This window comes from Phalacrocorax carbo, chromosome 8, assembly GCF_963921805.1.
Source record: "Phalacrocorax carbo chromosome 8, bPhaCar2.1, whole genome shotgun sequence".
Classification (NCBI taxonomy): domain Eukaryota; kingdom Metazoa; phylum Chordata; class Aves; order Suliformes; family Phalacrocoracidae; genus Phalacrocorax; species Phalacrocorax carbo.
This window is the reverse complement of record NC_087520.1, coordinates 46008378-46028773: the sequence shown is the minus strand read 5'-3', so window position 1 is coordinate 46028773 and position 20396 is coordinate 46008378. Positions and strand designations below refer to the sequence as shown.

General features: G+C 50.4%; 1 protein-coding gene across 5 annotated transcripts in view; it reads right to left on the bottom strand.

The window, feature by feature from the left end:
• Window positions 1-237: 237 nt before the first annotated feature.
• Window positions 238-20396, bottom strand: part of ZFHX3 (zinc finger homeobox 3) — a 534089-nt gene continuing 513930 nt past the window's right edge. For all 5 annotated transcript variants that reach the window (XM_064459844.1, XM_064459847.1, XM_064459843.1 and 2 more), the window contains 3 exons: window positions 16260-16362; window positions 9496-14961; window positions 238-4624 (listed from right to left, as the gene is read on the bottom strand). In XM_064459844.1, coding sequence (XP_064315914.1) covers window positions 3027-4624; window positions 9496-14961; window positions 16260-16362 — 7167 coding nt within the window. In that variant the 3' untranslated portion in view covers window positions 238-3026. The remainder of the gene's footprint in view (window positions 4625-9495; window positions 14962-16259; window positions 16363-20396) is intronic.

Sequence of the window (20396 nt, the reverse complement as noted above, 5' to 3'; positions counted from 1 at the left end):
CGGGGGCTCCCCAGCGCCACGTCGCTCCCGCAGCGCCCCGGGGCGGCCGGGCGGGCTGTGGGGCGCGAGGCCGGGGGTCCCGGTGGGCCGGGGGTCCAGCCCAGCCCAGCGCCGCCGGCGGGGACGGGTGGCCGGGGCGCGGGTCCCAGCGCTGGCCCCGGGGCAGCCGGGCGGCGAGGGGAGGAGGCAACCTCGCACTGAAAGTCTCTAGAAACGTTTAGAAAAAATACAAGGAAATGAATTTATAAAACCTTTTAGTGGGTGGGAAGGAGGAGGGGGAAGAAGGAGAGAGAAATTGCACTATGACCAAGCAATATAATTAAAAAACCGAAACATAAACGAGACAAAACAAAAGGATTTCCAAAAGAGACCTTGCGGAATTTGACAGATAAAGCTAGTGTTAAATTGTTAACTTGTATCACATAGAGAATCAAAAACAAAACAAACAAAAAAATTTCTATATGATACAGACAGAGTAACATACAACAGTTAAATGGCAAAAAATATATATATATATATTTCATAGAATTACAAACAAGATAAAATAATGGAAAACAAAAACTGTACAACTTTAGAATTTAAAAAATGTTCATCTCAAACACGGGGAGAAATACAAGAACTTTTGTTAAAAGAAAACAGTTTGTTAAAACAGCAAACGCTTTTTGTGTACTTGTTTCCGTTTTTGACACCTTATGCTACAGCTGGGTACTGGCAGGAATATCAGGTGGTACTCGCTTTAGTATCGTCTACTTAAAAAACAATTAAAAAAGGAATTTGCACTGTGCATTAGCCTAGTTAGAAATATGTACAACAGTTCAGGATCTAGTCTTTCATCGAACTAAAAACAAAAATCCATAAAAATAAAAGCATCCCGCTAGAAAATGAACCCCACGTTCGTCTCGAATGCTCCAGTCTCGCAGAGTCGACGAGCGGCTTCAGCACGGGGAGAAGAAGCCCAGAGGCGGCGGGAGGAACCTGCGTTCACAGTCTTCGAAGTTCCCTTTTGAAGCAGGAGGAGGATGAAGATGATGGGGAGAAGGCTCTCGCACTTTCGGGGCAGAGGAAACGGGGCCGGGGGTGGGGGGGGGGAAGGAGATTGTTTCTGTTGACATTTGGCTACGGAAGTGGAACAGCAAGCATCTAGTTGTCTCCAACGCCTACACTTCAGCAGCACAAAGCTCTCCTTTGGCAGCCCGCACCCGAAGAGGCGGGTGCGGCGCCCGCGGGCCCCCACAAGCAGGGGCGCGGAGCGGGGCGGGACGCCGGGGCCGGGCGGGCGCCTCGCCTGCCCGCACGCGGCTACACGGGGACCACTTGGAAAGAGAAACCTGCCTTTTGGTGCGCTGGGTTTTCGCTAAGAGTTGTCTCTCTGCTTGCAGAAGAAGCACAGATAACAACCTGGGTACTTTTTTTATTCTTTATTTAAACTTAGACTTGTTTGTTTAAATCAGAAACAAATTCTCAAGTAAAAAGAATCCTTTTTGCTCATTCTGCACCAGTGGTGAAAGGGTATGTCTTTGGATTTTATTTAAAGCATGAAATTTTCTTTAGAGAAAAAAAAAATGTAACAAAAACTTTTTTTTAAAAGAAGGAACAGAGTGCAGCCTAATTACACAAACAGAAACAAATGCTTATAGTTTAGGAACAGAGTCTTTGAAGCATTTACAAAATGAGGAAAAGAAGAGGGCAAGAAGAAAAAAAAAAGAGGAAAAATGGAAAATAAGAAAGAGATAAGTGCACAAGGGTAACAGACATAGGTAAATCGTATGTATACGCCTTAAAAAGTTTCAAACCCCCAACAAAAAATATTCTGCAAGGGATCCTACTGACCCCCCAAAACCCTTTGAACTTCTTTCTTTAGTTTTTATAAAATAATTATGCAACCACCCTCTAAGAAATGAAGGTAGCGACCATAAGTGGAAGATTACAGGATGGGGGAATGGGGAGTAAAGGTACAAAGGGGAGAAAAGCTTAGGCGAGTCAATGGATTGCAATCTATCTGGCTAGGAATGAACAAGACAACATCAAATGAGAAGCCGTCAGCTGGACCATACAAAAGCTAAATGTACACAAAAGGGTTTTTTTCTTTTAAATCTACCATACTGCTTCAGTTCATTTCCAATGCAACAATCTACTCAACACCAAAAATGGTCATATCTATCATAAATACAGAAAGTCAGTTGTTTTAAAACTTATTTTTTTTAAGCTCCGAGTCTTCAACACTCTTTGTGTGGGTTTTTTTTTTTTTTCTGAAAAGTGGGAGTGCTTAACTTTTCCCCTTGAAATTGGCTTCAGCAGAAAAGCTACCCTTAAAATCCCCGAAAAGCTAAAGCAGTTCACATTGTTTTTCTCTTGAATACTTTCTGCCCATTTTAAATTAACAAAAAAAAAAAAAAAAAAGAAAGAAAATAAAGAAAAAAAAATCCTTTTCTGGAACGAAAATGAAACGAAACAAAACAAAAACCCCAAAACAAACGAAAGAAATTATATATATATATATAAAACAATGATTCTGAAAACAGAACAAAGTGTGAGCGATTGACCTGAGAATAAAAAGACATTACATTTCTTTTTTCTTTTAGCAAGCCATTGGTATCTGAATGCTAAGATAGCAAGAAATTTAAAACTGTAACAAGGTGGGCTGCTTTCCCATACAGTGCATGCCGGCCTCTGCTGTGCTATCGACGTGGGGCATTATTGAAAAGGGGCAATATACAAGGGGCTCAAGCTCCGAAGACAGTAAGGAGGCAGCACGGGCTTTCGTCTCCCAGACCAACAGTACCTTCGAAAGGACAAATGTAACAGATTTTTTTTTTTCTTTTTTAAGTTTTATTTTATTAAAAGGAAAGGAAAAAAGAAATGTAAAACCCACCGGCATCGTTATATGGGAAAACAACCCACGCTTTTTCTTTTTTCTTTTTTCTTTTTTTGGTTAGAAGCTTTGGAATTGCAGTTAGTCTATTTTTGAAATTGGTTTGTTATTAACTTTTTTATTTAAATTCATTTTCATTGTTCATCTTCAAAGCTTACAATCTGAAGGTGTCCATTCCTACGCTAGCTAGACCACTGTCCTTAGGGCAGCCGGGGTCCCGGGGCCCCTCCGCCGGGCTCGCCGGTCCATCTGACTTTTGGCTAAGATCCGTGTCAGACTCCTCCGAATAGTCGTCTGTTGGCATCGAGGGCTGAACCCCTGAGGTGCTGCATGAACTTGAGGTAACCGTTGAAGATGAGGAGAGAGGAGGGAAAGGCGGCGGCGGCGGCTTCCCCGGCGGGGCGCGGGGGGCCGCCGGGGGCCAGGGCTTTCTGGAGGCGTGGGGGGAAGCCGGGGGGGGCCGGGGGGGCGGGGGGCTGTCGTTTGAGTGAGCGGCCGACTGCGAGGTAGATGCGGTGCTGGGGTCGGGGGGGCAGGCAGAGTGAGGTAATAGACTGGGGTGCTCTTTGGCGTTTCTTGCTGCTCTTGTGATTGTTCGGTGTTTGTGCGGGGCTGACTCGAGATGCTGACTGAGGGCTTCGTCCCCACACACCGTGCTCTCGCACGCCACGCACTGGTACGAGCCGCTGCCCTGGCCGCTGCCGGTGGGCACGTGAAGCACCATCTCTTGCAGGTTCGCCATGGACTGGCCGAAGAAGCAGAGGGACTTCAGGTGGTCGCTGGCCGCCTCCTGGTCGCCGAAGCCCGCCTGGCACTTGCGGCAAACCAGCTTGTACTGCACCTTGGGGACGATGAAGGGGTCGCAGAGGGAGTCCGCGCCCTTGCCTTCCGCTTCGGGCTCTTCTTGGGGTTTGGGCAGGAGGGGGGACACCTCGCGGGGTGCGTTCTTCTGCTCTTCTTGCTTGGGGGGTTCTTTGGCAGGGTCTTTGTCCGGGGTGGCAGCCCCCGCGGGGACGGGGGTTTGGCTTCCTTTGGGCTGCTGCGCTTTCTGCTGCTGCTGCTGCTGCTGCTGCTGCTGCTGCTGCTGCTGCTGCGCCTGCCGCTGCTGCTGCTGCTGCAATGCCTCCTGCAGACTCTGCTGGTATTGCTGGTACTGCTGCAGCAGGGAGCCGGGGGACAGCCCCAGCAGCGCCTGCGACAGCGCGGGGCTGTAGGGGAAGAGCCCCTCCATCCCGTACATGGGCTGCAGGTACCCGCTCTGCAGGGCGCCAGGGATCTGCGGGGCGTAGTAGGGGGAAAAGCCGGGGACGAAGTAGGGAAGGAACTGGCTCGTCAGCAAGGTGGTGGGGTCCGAATTCAGGGCGGCCTGCAGCGCCTGGAGCTGGGTGGGCTCCACTGCGTACTCCATGGCAGGCAGTGGGGCCGAGAGGGCGCCCGCCGGTGCCTCCCCCTTCTCCTTCTTGGGCCCTGGCAGGGGGTCCCCCTTCCCCTTGGGTGCCTTCTCCTTCTCTTTTGCCTTCTCGCTCTCCTTCTCCTTGCGCTGCGGCGGGGGCGGCTGCTGCGGCTGCGGCTGCGGCTGTGGGGTTGTTGCCGGCGGCTGCTGCGGGGCCACGGCCGCCGTGGCTTGTGCCGGGGTCGGCGAGCTCAGCGCAGCCGGGGGCTGCTTATTTGGTAATCCAGAGGTGGGGAGGCCGGGCGAAGGGACGCTTGTGCTGGGCAGGCCCATCAGGTTGGGTTTGGGAGAAGTTAAAGCTGCAAGAGGGAGGAGAGAGAGGTGAGGAGTCACTCGGCACCAGGTAGGCAGAAAACAAAAGGCGGGGTGACCCCAGGCCACCCCGCAACCGCCCCTGCGCCCCCATCGCCTCTGCACCAGGGCAGCCCGAGCTGCCGCGCCGCAGCAGCGTGGGTCGGAGAGCCCGTCCACCGCTCCCGCTTCCTCTGGGACCAGCGCTCCTCGCCCCACTCCCCGAGGCCCCGTGCCGTGGGGACGTGCCTTGTCAGCCCCCGTCACTCGTGGCCGGCTCGGCCACGCTGCCCGGCAGCACCAAACGTGGTGGCTCTGCCGAGGACACCCACCCGGGACGCTCGGCATAGCTGTTGTTTCACTGACCCCTCTGAAATTCCCGAACGATTAACAGCCGATGTCAGGGACAGGCGCTTTTCCTACGTCTGCGCTAACTGGTCTTTTGGCCGAAGGACTCCAGCAGAAGGAAAGCGCTACAACAAACAGCCGTAACGCTACATACTCCCAATCTTGTTAAAATCTCCACAGATTAGAAAGCTCTGGCCATGGCAGCTGAAGAGGACTGAAGAGGCTAAATCTAAGTTATTTTGTCCTTATTAGGCTGATGTTCACGAGTCCACAAACCTCTGATGCAACCCTTCCCTTCCTTCCAATGTAAGAGGCTTTGGGTGCGCAGCTTCTGAGTAATTTCAGAGTTTATGCGGTATTCAGACATCCCCCCAGGGCAAGAATGGCATGTTTTGGGTGGAATTAAAAGCATCGTGATGCTTCCTCACAAAGGAGGTGGATTAATGGTGGAATGTGAAGTCTGCCCATCTTCCCAACAGCTGGAGTAACCAGTAACAACACGGTCCCCCGCTGCCAATTTCTGCTCTCGCAGCTGACAGTACTTGGGGGCACGAGGAGTGTGGCTCCTGGAGTCACACCCGTTATAACGTCCACCGCAGTTGGCGAACGTGCTCCTAAAAAGGAACGTTTTGCTTGGGAAGTCCCTCAGTGCCATTTGGGGAGAATAAAAATGAAGCAAAGCTCTAACATTCTGCCACCACCACAGCCCCGTATGCTTTGTGGCTCTGGAGACGGGAACCTGTTGCAGGATCCAGCCCTGCCACAAAACCTTGCATTAGCAAAGCCCGAGTCCTTGCAGCTGTGGCGGTCACTGCTCAGAGGCGGTCTGAGTGTGAACGGTCGCAGATTTAGGAGTCAGCCATAAAGGCACGGTTAACTTCTATTTTAGGTTGTACACGTTCTGCGATGCATCCAGTGGGACAGGAGAGGAGAAACTGCCCCTTTTGGGGATGATCTGGGGCATGGTGGCAGCTTAAAGTCTTCTCCAAGAGGAAGCATGCCCGCAGGGAAACTGCAGTGCCCAGGGCAGGCAGTGATTCCTGGCAGAAAAATACAGCTGCTACAGAGCAACTTTGCCTTGTGAAGGGAGTAGAAAGGGGACCCAAACACCGCTAGGGGCTGGGGCCAACAGCTCGCTCTGAGCTGCAGCTGCCCCTGTTATGCTGGTGAGGTCTTGAATCATCATAATCGATCCCGAGGAACCAGTGTAGGCGTCCTCAGCCACCTCATCCCTGCCGCCAGCAGGCAGTCCGATACCCAGGCCGTTGGCCAGAGCGTACGGCAGGCCCTGGGGCAGAGGCTGACGGAGGGAGCTCCAGACGTGAAGTCTGTGCGAAGAGACACGTGCTCCTCAGCCTTCTGGACGCCAAGCCCCAGACCGCTGCCTGCACGGTTGTGTTACAAGAGCCTGTCGCTTAGCCATGCCCTGCGAAGCTGGGGTAGCCCTGAAGGAATCCATAGCCCTTGACAGACAGCGCAGGAACCGCTTTCTTGCAGCACCGTGCTCTGAGCCGTAGCTGGCAGGTGAGGGGAGCACAGCGCTCTCCAAAACCGGCCCGCGCTGCGCCCCGCCATGAAGAGCGCTTTTGCCCGCGGCGCTGCAGCCCTCCACGGACAGCGGAAACCTGCGCCAGCGCCGGCCTGGCGAGCGGAGGGCGGGAGGCAGCGCCGCCGTGGCTCTGCAGGGGCCGGCCTGCCGCAGGAGCCCTGCAGGAGGGCGGCCGAGAGCCGGGAGAACTCCGTGATGGCTGATGCAAAGCCCTTCTGAAGCCTGCACCTGCTCCTGACGCGCTATCGAGACAATAGTGATTTGTGAAGGTACGAGGGGTATGAAGTGAGCCCCCACGCAGCAGCCTTATAGATTTCAGATAAGGGCATATTATGGATAGATGCCATTGAAACTGATGTTCCCTAGTTGAACAGTCCCTGAGAGGTTCAAGCGCGGGAGCAGCGGCTAATTCATAACATTCCTGGATGCACGGCCTTATCTGCTTCGACAGGCTTTGAGCTGAGATGGCCTGACCTTTGGAGCTTTATCTAAAGGCCACAAATAGTCTGTTTGACTTTCTAAATAGCTTGGTCCTGTCTAGGCAGTCACTGATTGCTTTTAACATTCATAGTATGTAGCCCCATCTCCCCAGGACACATACCGGCCTTTGGAGGAAAATAAAAGCAACAATATAGATTGAAGTGCAAAAAAGTAATTTTAGATATTGTTATAAATTCGGGGTACTAAGTAAACAGCACAGAGCTGCCTGTGATAGGCTGACAATATAATTTGCCAAAGAGATCCTCTTGGCCTAGTCTGGCCTCTGAAACGAGACCTTTGCTAAGAACAGACGTATTGCATGAAAACGTCCTGGCGTGCAAAGATGCCCTGCAGGCGTGAAGCTAGGACTAGATTCAAGGAGCTGGAATGGACAGCAGCCCTGAACAGAAGAATTTCTGACAGCAACTGTTTTTAAAAATGGTTTAATCACAATGACCAACTATAGTCAAGAACGATTTTACTTTTGCTTTGGGGGTCACGGGAAGAGTTCTGTAACTATGCAAAAAAGCCTTCCAGAGGCCCTAACTCCCAGCAGGAAGCTTTTCCAGATTCCAGAAAAATTTACGCTGATCTTCTCTTGCTCTCTGATAGGACCTCCTGACACGGACATCAGCAACCATGCTACAAGTAATCTCCCCATAAGCCCTCATGGAAACAGGGATCTTGACTCCAAGAGAGTGGATAATCTTTGGAAAGGCCAGAACCCAACAAATATAGTGAGATTCAACTCTTTTTCATTTTTCAATGGAAGAAACTTCAGAGACAAGCAGTAACGGAGAAAAGGTGAACACCGCCACTTCCGAGGGGAGAGGAAGATGCCTGTTCTGAGACAGGGGTCTCTAGTGCTCTCTCTAAGGGTGTCATACCCAATGTCACTGCAACCACACACAAACTTCAGGCGCTGGCGACGTGATTCACACTGAGCAGCTCTGCAGCCAGTCCCCGCCGCCAATCTCAGATGAGCTGTTCAAGTTCCATACAGCTGCTCACACCAGCTACTACCCTTTTGTCTAAGGCTTTGATTTGCTTATCCAAAGATTTACCTCCCGGATGACAAAAGATGATGTCAATTTTATTAACACGGTACACCCATGTTACCTGGCAGCACCTGCACTGAGTTTTTTAATCCGTTGAAAAAGGAACTTCAGAGTCAGCCTGCTGAATAAAAGCATCAGAAAGTCTTTTTGGAGACTGATAGCACTCCGGTTTCCAATTAAGAATCCAGGAAGATGCTCAGATCCTATTTAGGCGTCGCACCATGGATCACAACTCATCATTAGCCAATTAGTTCAGTACAATGAGAGAAAGCTTTTGTTCCTGGACACTGTCTAATAGCGGTAGACCCGTATTGCCACAGTGTAGAAAAGGTGCACAGTGGCATATGGTGTAACTGTACCAGGTGTTACGGTGCCACGGGCTCTCCGGCCTCAGACAGACTCGGCCTGTTGCTGAGACAAGACACTGGAATCAGTTCTTGGGATACCCCTGTAAATGCAGAGCAGCCCTGGTGAAAGTCAGCTTGAAGAGAGATCATCAGCAGTAAACAGAGAAGTCTGCCAAGTGAAAGCAAGTCTCTTAGAGAACATCAGTTACTCCGTCCTCAGTGGCAATTCAGACACAGGCATGTCTCTGGGATGCCATGGATGAAGCAGGGGTGAAATAAGGCCCTTGGATCAAGTTTTCTAGGTCACTGCCAGCCTACTGAGCAGTATCTTCCACTGCCTTGTTTGCTACACAACTTATACCTTCCACTCATCCACCACATACAGGGAAAGAAGCATCCTCAAAAAACAAAACCCAATATCTGCGATTTGGCCACCCAAAGGACTATGCCAAATTTCATTTTTATGTAGCATTGTTAAGAAAAATCTTATTAAAATACAAAGTAGATTTGTCCCCTGACTACACAGTTGTTTGTTGAGAAGGTGCTTTCAAGGTTGTGCCCAGCCATTGCTTAAAAACCACCCACAGCTGCATCAGGGTTTGTCCTGGCGGTCCCCATAAGGACGATACATAAAGATGACCAGGTTTCTGTCACCAGTGCTACCAGGCGCGTCACACTTTTCCCTAGAAACAGTTCAGAATTATCGACAACTTGGGATGGCACTACATACACTGAATTTAATAACAAAAGGAAAGGAATAATGGCCAATGCATCCAGCACATTAGTTCTTTTCCTCTCCTGTCTGATAAATCCTCTATTTTCCATTTCCTTGAAGGTGCTTCAGAATCTTTAGCCTGTGCTAATGGAACAGAGATACGCAGCATGTCCCGATCTTCCTCTATTTCAGGCTTTGCCAGAAAACCCGAGTTCAGGAATTAAAGATAAAATACCTATTGCTTATTCACTGTCAAGTAAACATGCGTGACTAACGGGCTGGGTACCCTATTATCAGTCATTCTCAAGGGAACATCTGCTTGTGCTGAAGATGTGTCAAGTTAAGCTGTGTCTCCGAGCAGCGTGATAATATCGATACCTACCTGTGTTGGATGGAGTGAAGCCTGGTAAGGATGGGCTGTTGAGGCCTGGGAGCAAGACTGGAGGGATGCCCTGTAGTGCTGGGTATGCAGCAGGAAGGTTAAGAGCTTGCAGAGGGGTGTTATCAAACATGCCCTGCTGTTGAGCTGCCAGACCAAGAACCTCATTGGCTTTTTTGATCCGGTCCAGCTCCTGCTGAGCCATCAACTGACGTACAGTAGCTGGGTCAAAATACTCCTTTTCCTTATCCAACTGGCTTCCAATGGTTTCTTTAACTTTGGAGATATGCTGTTGAGAGAAGATATGGTCACGTACAGACAGTCGAGCGCTGTACTTGATGCCACACAAAGTGCACTCTGTTTTGGGTCCCTCGTAACTTGTTTGGTTTATACCAAAATGCTTGGCCATGCTGAGTTTGGACTTCTTCTCCTTTGCCCTAGCATTCTGGAACCAGACCTGAACAACTCTCTTTGGCAGTCCAATGTCATTGCCCAGGACCTCACACTCCAGCATGGTAGGTGTCCTGTAGTCATTAAAGCATGACTTAAGAACTTTTAGCTGGAGATTAGTCATCTGAGTGCGAAAGCGTTTCTGTCCGGGCCGGTCCCCGCTCTCTCCAGACTTGCTGGCTGAACCACTTGCACCAGGGCTGGGTGAGCAGGGGTCTGCAAGGCTGGATGTTTCACTATAGTCCACAGTACCTTCATTATCGTACTCTTTGCTGTAAAAGCTGGGAGCTGGGCTGACCAGGCCAGAAGACAGCCGATCTTCATATTCAGACATTGCAATCATGGCAGCTTTTGTCAGACCTTCACTGGGTCCCGATGCGGATTTGGTTTCGGTTGCAATCCCTGTTGCACTATCGTTGTCTGCGTTCCCTTCATCTCCTGTTGTAGTGTCTGTGATTGCAGTGTTGACAGAAGAGCAGTCATCATTGTCCAGCTTTGTTTGGTCAAAGCTCAGATTGACCGAGGACATGGAGGGACTCTCGAAGTCTTCTATCCCTTCCACCTTAATGGAGGAGGGACTCAGCAGAGTTCGAGGTGACAGTTCCATGCTCTTGTTCACTGGGGAGAGAGGAACGCTCTGTCCATCACTGCTAGTTGGTGGCATGTGGGAAAAGCTTGCTCCATCAAAGATGTCTCCCTTCATTTGGAGTCCCCCATCACAATCTAAGAGCATAGCAGACAACGTCAGGTTGTATCCAGCTCTCTTGGCCTCATGCCAGTGACGGGATCGGATATGCGCTTCAAGGGCTGTCTTTGCTTTAAAGAGAGCTCGGCAGAAGGGACACCGTCGGTGGGCTTGGGCGGGCCCTACTGCTCTGAACTGCCCCTTCCTTTCCCGTGCACGGGTGTTCTGAAACCAAACTTGCACTACGCGTTTCTTCAAGCCCACTTCATGTGCAATGTGATCCAACATTTTCCGTGTTGGGTTGGAGTCAAGCAAGTATTTCTGATAAAGAATTTCCAGCTGCTCTGGGGTAATGGTTGTCCTTAGACGTTTATCCCTTTGTGGTTCTTCTCCTCCAGTCCCACTGTCATTTTCTCCAGGGCTTGCACTGGCCTTTTCCTCCAGCTTTCTCTTCAGTGTGTTCATTGTGGATGTTGGAGTTGATGGTGAAGTGGCTGAGCTTGCTGGAATCTGTGGTAACGTCCCAGATAGCAGCTGGCTCGCAAGCAGTGGATTACTGGGGTCAAAAAGCATGAACGGCATATCCAGCGTTCTGTCCAGGAATGGGGGGTGGATAAACTGGTTCTGCGCGCTCAGAAAATGAAGCTGCTGATGCTCCTGCCAATGCTCAAAGGAAGGAAATGCCAGCTTACACTGGTCACACTGGTATGGGATTAGCTGAGGAGGTAGGTTTGCCAGCTGTTGAGGGGTGGATGTGTGAATGGGTTTGAGGGAGAGATGTGAGAGCTGAGATGGACTTGGGCTTGACTGTGACAAGGAGCACTGAGGGGGCTGAGGAGGGGGAGGTGGCTGTTGCAATGAAGAGGGGGAGGATAACTGTGAAATCTTTTGGTGTGCTGAACTTGTCTTTTGTTCTCCTTGGTCCTGTTGCTGCTGAGACTCTTGCTTTGGTTGCACTTGCTTCTCTTGAGTTTGGTTTTGCTGTGTACTTGGAGGTTCAGACTGCTTTGGTTTCTCATCTGTAGCTTCTACTTTAGAACTATAGGTGGAGGAATCATCTGCCTCTGCTGTGAGCTGCAGAAAAGCTGAGGAGGTTGCATTGGCTGAAGACGTTGGTGTGCTGTAAGCTTGCGAGGGCATTGGTGTGCTGCAGGAGGAACTGGTTGGAGTCAAGAGCTCCATTGCATCCATAGAGTCTTCATTCTGGCTATCATCCTGTCCATCCTCATCCTCATCTTTGTAACAAAGCTTTTTCTGGTGTTTAATGAGATCAAAAATGCGCTGAAAGACTAGACTGCACTTTTTGCATTGGTAGTTCAAGTTGCTTGTTCTAATATACCTGTCATTTGTAAGCTCCCGCCGTTCCCCGTCTTTGCCTTCTCCCTGATTCTCATAGTTTTTCCTAGCTTTTTGACGGGCATTCTGGAACCACACCACTATAACACGCGTTGGGAGGTTCAGCAAGTTAGAAAGCTGCTCAAATTCATCATCCTTTGGATAAGCATTGGCATCAAAGAAGTCCTGCAGGACTCTGAGTTGGTAATCAGTAAAGCGTGTCCGGGAGGACCGCTTGCTTCCCCAGTATTCCTGCTTTTGAGGTTCTGGAGAAGGAGGCCGTGAGTCTATCTTCAGTTCTTCCAGGCTGGTAATGGGAGGGTTACTGAAGTTGTACGGTGAATCCTTGTTGCGCTGGCGTTCTTTGAAAAGGGTGTTTCTGAACCAGTGCTTGATCACTTTCTGGGGCAATCCAGATTTGTCCGCCATCTCTTTGATCTGTTCCTCACTTGGGGAATTGTTAATATCAAAATACTGCCGAAGGACTCTGAGTTGGTCGTCGGTGATCCGTGTCCGTGGCCTCTTGTTCTGCTGTTGCTGGAGAAGGCTAGGGTTGAGCTGGTGCTGGTACAACTGGGCCAAGTCAGCAGGCAGAGGGTCTACGGGACCAAGCTGGGGTGGCAGCTGAGCCGGTAAAGTTTGTAGTGGCATGGTTTGCATCATAAGTGGTGAAAAGATGGGAAGCTCCATTGGCATGGAGAGCTGGGTGAGTGGCACAGACGGCTGGGCTGGTGTGATTGTAGGAGAGGTAATCGGTGGGGCAGAAGTCGGAATGGTAGGAGTAGAAGCCGGCTGAGGAGGTGCTGGAGGGAGCGGAGGTGGGGGCGGTGGAGGTGGTGGCGGTGGCTCTGGGGTCTGAGGCCGTAGCGGGTACAGTTTGTCGTAGTGTTCTCTGTACTGTTTGGCAAATCTCTCTAACTGCTTGAAGGGAAAGTAATGTTGGTGAACATGCTCTTGGTGGCTCTTCAGGATGAGGATGTTTGAAAAGAACTTGCCGCATGTGTCACACTCAAGCTTTTCCAAGTTCTCACCTTGCTCTGTCTTCCCATTTTTCTTCTGCACCTTCTGCTTGTTCTCATTATACTGAATGACAAGCTCAAAGCCAAAGTTTTCCAGCAAGGCTTTTGTGGCATTTCCTCTTGCATCAGAGGCAATACGTGGAGGCAGTAAGGAGGGCTCTGAACTACTGCCTGGTACAAAGTCCTTCTTCTCTTTGGGCTTTAAGTTATCAGGCAGAGACTCCTTAGATGCTACATTATTGTCTCCCCTCTCTGCACCTTCCCTTTCCCGTGGGGTTTCTTTTTCTTTCTCCTTCACTACAGATTTATTCTTCTTCTCGGGGTGCTGGCTCTGCTGTATAAGGACGGAGTGAGGTTGTGACAAGGACAGCTGACCTTGCTGCTGCTGTAAGAGCTGTGGATGGCTCTGTTGAGGGAGCTGAACTTGAGCCTTCAGGTCCTCCAGCAAACTTGGACCCGTACCAGTCAATGTCAACGCGCCACTGGTGACAGGCAAACTAACTTCTGGATTGAGCTGGAACTCGGCACTGGGGATGTAGAAAGGAAACAAAAGATGCTGCTGCTGCTGAAGCTGCAGAAGGGTCTCAGTGGTCATCGGAAAGTGCGGCAAAAGTGCTGGGTTGAACAGCTGGGACTGCAGGAGAGCAGCTTGCTGCTGCAGTTCTTGTTGCAGATGGGCCTGGACTTGGGCCTGTGCCTGTGCCAAGGTTTGAGCTTGCTGCTGCTGCTGCTGTTGCTGCTGCTGCTGCTGCTGCTGCTGCTGCTGCTGCCTGGATGCAATCATGTCTGCCAGCTTCTTTCGGTTTACCTCTTTGGGCTCCGAAGGGGAGGTGATATTAGTGCTTACAGGGTTACCTAAAGGAGGAATTCCCACACTGTCGTTGGATACCTGGTTGAGCAGGCTGGGAATGGGAGTTGTGCCTGAATTACTTGTGTTGGTGGTTGTAAAAGTATTACTGTTGCTAGCGCTCACTGGGCTTGGTGTGGATGAACCCAAAGAGAGACTGCTGCTGCTGCTGTTGCCAGCTCCGTTACTACTGCTGCTGCCCCCCGCCGCCTCCAGCTTGGCAGCGCGAGCCTTGGTTTGGTGCAGGACAGACCTCATGTGGATCTCCAAGGTCGAGCTCTGACTGTAGGCCACGTTGCAGGTGTTACACTTGAAAGGTTTGTTGTCTGGGCTGCTGGTAGGTTCTGGCTGCCCAGTAGCAGACTCTTGGAGGGCTCTTTTCAGTTTATGCAGATGAGAAACTGAATTGTAATGGACCAGGAGAATGTTCTTTTGTGTGAAAGACTCCTTGCAGACTGTGCACTTGTAAGGGCGAGACGGATCTAGGAATTTCTCCATAGTGAAGTTAGGGCCCTTCCTGAAGGGTAAGGCCCTTTTTGGTTCTGAGCCAGAGTCCTCTTGCACCGACCCTGAATCGCTACCTGTTGGGCTCTGCTTATCTTCCAAGTCGCTCTCCTCCTCCTTATCTTCCTCGACTATTATAGTGTGGTCTTCTGCAAGAGAAGGATCACCCATAGCGAGGAGGTCCCCGTTGACCAAGAGACCACCATACAGCTGCTGAATGTCGGCCTCGCTCAGCTCCAGGTGGCTGGTTTCCAGGTGCTTCTTCAGGGCCTGGAAGGTTCGGAAGCTGCGCTGGCAGAGGCAGCACATCGTGGCCGCCCGAATGACGTGGTACTGGGAATGGAGCTGCAGCTTCTCAATGGTTTTGAATGCCAGGCTGCACTGGTTACAACGGTACTTGTAGACGTGGCGATCGGATACCGGCAGTTGAGGCCGCTTCGCATGAACTTCATTGAAGTGTGTCTGCAGGGCTGCTGAGCTCTTGAACACCTGGTTGCAGCCCTTCTTCCAGCAGAGGAAGCCGGAGTCCTCCCTGGCAGTGCTCTGATCAGCCGGAACGGGCTTGGGATCTCCGCTGTGCTCTGCACCTTCCGATGGCAACAGACTCTTTCCTGAGTCCTCAGAGATCTCTGTGAAAACAAAATTAGAGCAAACCTGAAAATTACACCAGCGCACAAGGGCAGACCAACACCCTCTTTTTGTCCCTAATATTCCTGTGTTTTTTTCTCTGCAAGATGATAGGTATTTCTAACATTTCTCCTCTATCTTCATTCATTTATTTTAATACCAGCCCATTACCCTCATCACGGCCCATTGCATAAACCTACACAATTTACTTTCTTGCCCACTTTGAATATCTGGAAATTATTCACACACAGACGTTCCCTTAGTGCATTTAGCACCTTTAATTCTTCCTTTTAAGTGAAGGCCATCAGCCACCTGTCTGTCTTTGCTGTTTTTCTTTGATGTCCTGCCTATTTTCCAGTAAGAAGGTTCATCAAACTGCACGTAGTATTTAGTCCTGGTCCTATCAAGGCTAGAAACAACAGGAATGAAATTCAGGTCCTGCTGGCAGCAGCTCAAAGGGTGCTGTTTGAGGGAGGATGGGAGAAGGAACAAGCACTGCCACTTTTCCAGGGTCTACGAGCACAGTGCTGATGGAAAAGACAGCGTGATATGGGTAGAGGCCAAAAAAAGGTATCCCGTTGCCCAGGGCAGCATTAGTTACTCTGGCTGTGCTAGTGCTGCCCCACCAGCATCACTGCCTTGGGGCCGTCTGCCTGAAAGGAAACGATGGCTATCTTAATTCCCATATTCCTTATGGACCTCCCAGGAGGGCACAGAAGGAAGACCAGCATTGCTTCCCTGCGAGGTTTGACATCAGACACTTCTGCCCGTGCAGAATGACGTTCCTGGGATGCTCTCCCATCACATGTCAAAGCCAGGACTAAGTAGCCACGGATTTACAGCCATGCCTTCGTAACATAGCATGGCAATGACAAAGGCTGAGGAGACTGGGGGCAGATAGGGACCGCAGCAGCTCAAAGCTCCCCAAGCTATGTGCCCAGCATCTGTACTTGAGCTACGGCAGCAGCAGAGCAGGTGCAGCAGAAGTGGTAGCACAGTCTGTGGCCAGCAGCTGCAACCTTTGGCATTTCTCTACCAATTGCCTCAGCCCTCTACCACCCCTGCTTTTCTGGTCTTCTCCTTTGCACGGGCTCAACATCACTTCCACGTGAATCGCCATGGTGGCGGCGGCACTCCTCATCACCGCTCCTCAGCTCTGAGCTGCCCTGCCTTGGGGACACCCGGGGCACCAGCCTGGTTGTGGCACAGATGAAGGGAGATGGCCCCAGGCACAGTCCATGCCAGGTGCTGGGGGCTGGGGGAGTGGTGGGACCCGTGGCCCTCATTGACCCGCACTCACCAGGCTGCTTCCCCAGCTCCTCTGCAGCAGAGTTCCCATCTTTCTCTGGAGTGGCTGCTGGGAGAAACATGCTGCTGGGCATCATCACCTCAGGTGTTGTCACCTGGAGACAAGGAGGGAAGGATGTGGGAAGAAGAAAAACACAGGAAAATATTTTAAACATCTTCAGCGGCAAAATTAGACACCAGTATTGTAAAGTCAGAGGCGTCACTTTTCAGAGCTCACTGAAGACTCATGTTTATTAGACAAAGCTCACATCAGTCAAAAGTGTTTCTACAGTTACATTCTGGACATAATTAGCAGTGCACACTTGAAGAATAATCTTATTATTAATATTTTTCCTTTATGTAGAATTCAGACTTTGATCACTGACAATGTTTTGTCATGGGCTGTGAAACTTCTTGTGCAACCAATTAGGTAGGTAAGTTGAAAGGCCCACCTTAAGCTGCTGAAAACATAATAAGGCCCCTAATTAAATCATACCTCGTAAAGTACACTGTAATCTTGAACTAGGGAGCATTGCAGCACTGTTTTCAAAGTGTATCGATGCAGGAGAAGGAGGGGCATGAGAAAGCAAAGTACAAATAAGGAGAGAGGTGACAAAGGAAGGGATGAATAAGGAAAGACTAAAAAGACAACAAATTGTCTGCAAAATGAAAAGCTTTTGGTAACCCTTTCCTTGCTCTGACCAATGTGTTCCCTTCGCCTCTCTTCACATGTTGTCTAGACCCTGCACCATCATAACCACTACAGTGCTTGAACACCAACATTTTTGAAGAGCCGGAGAGCTTGCTTGCTTCAACTGGAGATGCTCTTTCAGAGTCACATGCATACGCTCATCTTTTTTTCTGGAAAACTGTTTCTTTGGGTGTATCCGGTCACGCACAGAACATACAAACGACCTCACTAGCAACCTGCATGTGGTTGGCATCAGATGTAGGGTAATGAACGCCCTTCCGAACGTCCAGAGTCAGTATCTCACACCACCTGAAAAGCTGCCCCACAGCCCTTCTTCCCAGAGCAGCAACTGGGAGCACAGACCCCCATGGCCATCACCATCCGTGCCGTATTCCAGCACACGGCTGCCGGCACTGGTTAGGTGCCTGTGGCAAGCAAAGACACCTCTACAGCTCTGAGTAGCTGCATGCTTCACCCCGCTGACACTCAGGGAGCATTTCCCCTTCACCAGGGCCATGGTACGTGAAGGAACAGAAGCCACCACGGGCTTGCAATGCTTGTGGTGCTTCTGCTCCCAGCCTCTGCCTGCTGGGAAAGCGAGGCATAAATAAACACTCCCAGACATGTATGTTTCCTGGCAAAACAAGTCTCTCCATCCTTCTGTCAGTTACCAAGAGGGCATTTGAACCTTGGATTTCAGAAAAGAGTGAGTGAGGCTGCTATCTGCATGCAGTGTACCTTGCTTTCTGCAGAGTCAAGGACCACAAGGCTCTGACTGAATCGCATGGGATTAGCAAATCTGCAGTGCAGCTGAAGGTAAACCCATGTGCAGGACATGAGATCTTCCTTATCTACACACATGTCAAATCCAAGCAAACACAGACTAGACGTTGGCTTCACTAAGTGAATGGAAGCAAAAACAGTCCATGAAAAACTTCAGAAACAATTGTTCGCGTACGGGTGGCTGCAGATACCTGCACCGCACCGGGGAGGGATGCCGAGCCCCCACCCTTCAGCGGGACGGCCGGTGCGTGGCGGTGAGCGCCGGGTCCCACAGACGTCTGCAGGAAAGGCAGCCGACACTGATAAATCACCAGGAGGGAAGCTGAGCACACCGAATTCATTCCACCTTTTACTCTACGCGGGAACATCTGATGGCTGTGGGTGGTGGGTCAGGAGACGTGAAAGGTCACTGGTTAATTCCCCGTAGCTGGGCTCGGAGGAGGGGGATGAGCAGGGACACCAAGGAGGGAAGGCAAGAAGGAGCCGTCCCCCTCAGCTTTATCAGCAGGGAGAGCGCTCTCCTAGGATCTTTAGGAATTATGAAAAATAAATCATGAGAAATTAAAAAAAACCCCAACAGAGTAGAAAAAGAATAAAATTATCTAACACCTCAGCTGCACATCATTATAGAAAACTGTGGGCTTTTTATACGCATTACAGTAAGGCAGCCATCCCCACTACCACACTCAGAACGACGGATCAGTAATTGTTTTCATACACTTTAATTAGAAAAACTCAGATGGCTATGAATAATAATGGAAAAGAGAGACTTTTGCACTTGAAAGGTTGAAGTCAATCAAGTGTGAATGACGGCAAAAAAGAAAAAAAAAAGACACCAATTCATCAGGCCTCTGTTGTCTCGCCGCGTCTTTAATCATAATTCCTGATTGGGATTCAAGAAGGCAGTAAGCAGCGGTTCTTTGTCTGCCTTCACCTTCCGTCAATTAACTCTCCCCGAAATATAATCATCAACCTCACATGCTCCTCTGCATCTTAATCTGGGTCTCCAAACCAATAAGTCCTGCCCTATATGTGTTTAAGTAATTACCTTTATCTACCTGCATCTCCATAACCACAGTTCTCACCCTACTGCTGCCTCTCCCTCCACAATAAAGAAAAAAAAGGGGAGGGGGGGTAGGAAAAAAAGGCTGTGGTACATTAAATTGTTACAGGCACGAAATCCCAAAAGGCAAACAGAAAAAAGCTTGGAGAAAAGTGCAGGAAACAAAATTCTGGATATGGACGTAGGGCAGCTGCAGGCAGTCCCGACAGCCACACAGGGCTGGCCCTGGGAAGCAAAACCTTGAAAACGAGGCGCTGGTCTTGCTTCAGCCAGACCTGGTTTATTCCTCTACCTGTTTAGCACCATTCAGGCTTCTCGGGAAAGTGCTGCCCGTTTCCTACGCCATTTTCCAGGGCAGGACTACTCTGTTGCTTCATCCCCACGGACTAACCCTGAGCAGTTAGCAAAGATGAAAATAGTGAAAACAGACTGCACATCTCAAATAATTTTGCATTTACACTGAATTCCAGACTGCTAATTCTGAGCTGTTTGTCCTTTTATACTGCAAACCCGTCTGGGGATATACCATTTCCTTGTACGTGCAGAAAATGCCTCACACGTAGCAGCTGCTTTAAATATAAACAAATAGCGGGCAGGAAGGTTTAGTAGGCCATGGCCACCTGACAGATGAACAAGGAGCAGCGCTCCACGACACAGCATTTTGTACTTCAGGTGTATTTAAACGGCATTAACTGTTCTGGTGATAGAGAGGAACACGTTTATCTTGAGCACAGCCTGTGTTAGCGTGTGTGGTTGTTAAATACTCTCTACCTCCCTCTCACCTGAGCAGGCAATACCTGGCACGTAATCCTGGCATCCATCCTCAGCTCTGCTCAGCACGTCTGTCTCCCTGTTTAAATGCCTCTTCAACACCAGCTGTTTCACAATGGCAACAAGTCAGTCAATTTGAACCGTTATTAAAAAAACAACCCTACAGATGTAAGCCCGACAAATGTGATTTGCCTTCGCCCATTCCTTCTTCGGTACGTAACGCGCTTTGCTCTGTCTGACATTGAACGTATCCCCCTCGCAGCTGCAGCGCGACCTTCTGGCCCACAGCCACCAGCCAAGCCGGCCGCTGGGAAACGCCGCTCCCTGCAACACCAGACCCACCTCTGCGCCCAGCCCCGAGCGCGCCCGTCCCCCGCTGCCCCGACGCCCGGGGCTCCCCGGGCTGCTCTCCAGAGCAACGTGGTCACGCAGGCGGCAAACGGCCCCCTCGAGCTGCGTCACTCTTGACCCTTCTGTCCCAGTGAATCCGGGAGGTGGGGAAGGATCGCACTTCGCTCCTACCCGCTCTTCCTGACAGCCCGGCATTCGGATCCAATAGGTGGATCAGGATCTGCCTTAGAAGACGGAAGGTTGTTGGGACAAGCCTCTCTGCTTCCAAGCACCCACCCTTTCACACGAAATTCAGAGCCCCGTAAGCAGATAAAATTTCTCTACGAGGACGAGATCCACTGACGTGTGCGGGCACCCCAGTTCAAGGGCCATTTCTACAGACGATGTGATGCGGTGAGTGACTGTTACGGAAAACCCAAGGGCTGACGCGCCGCGTCTCCCGACTTCCACCCCACGAGTATCCTCAGCAGATCGCACACACCCTGACACCT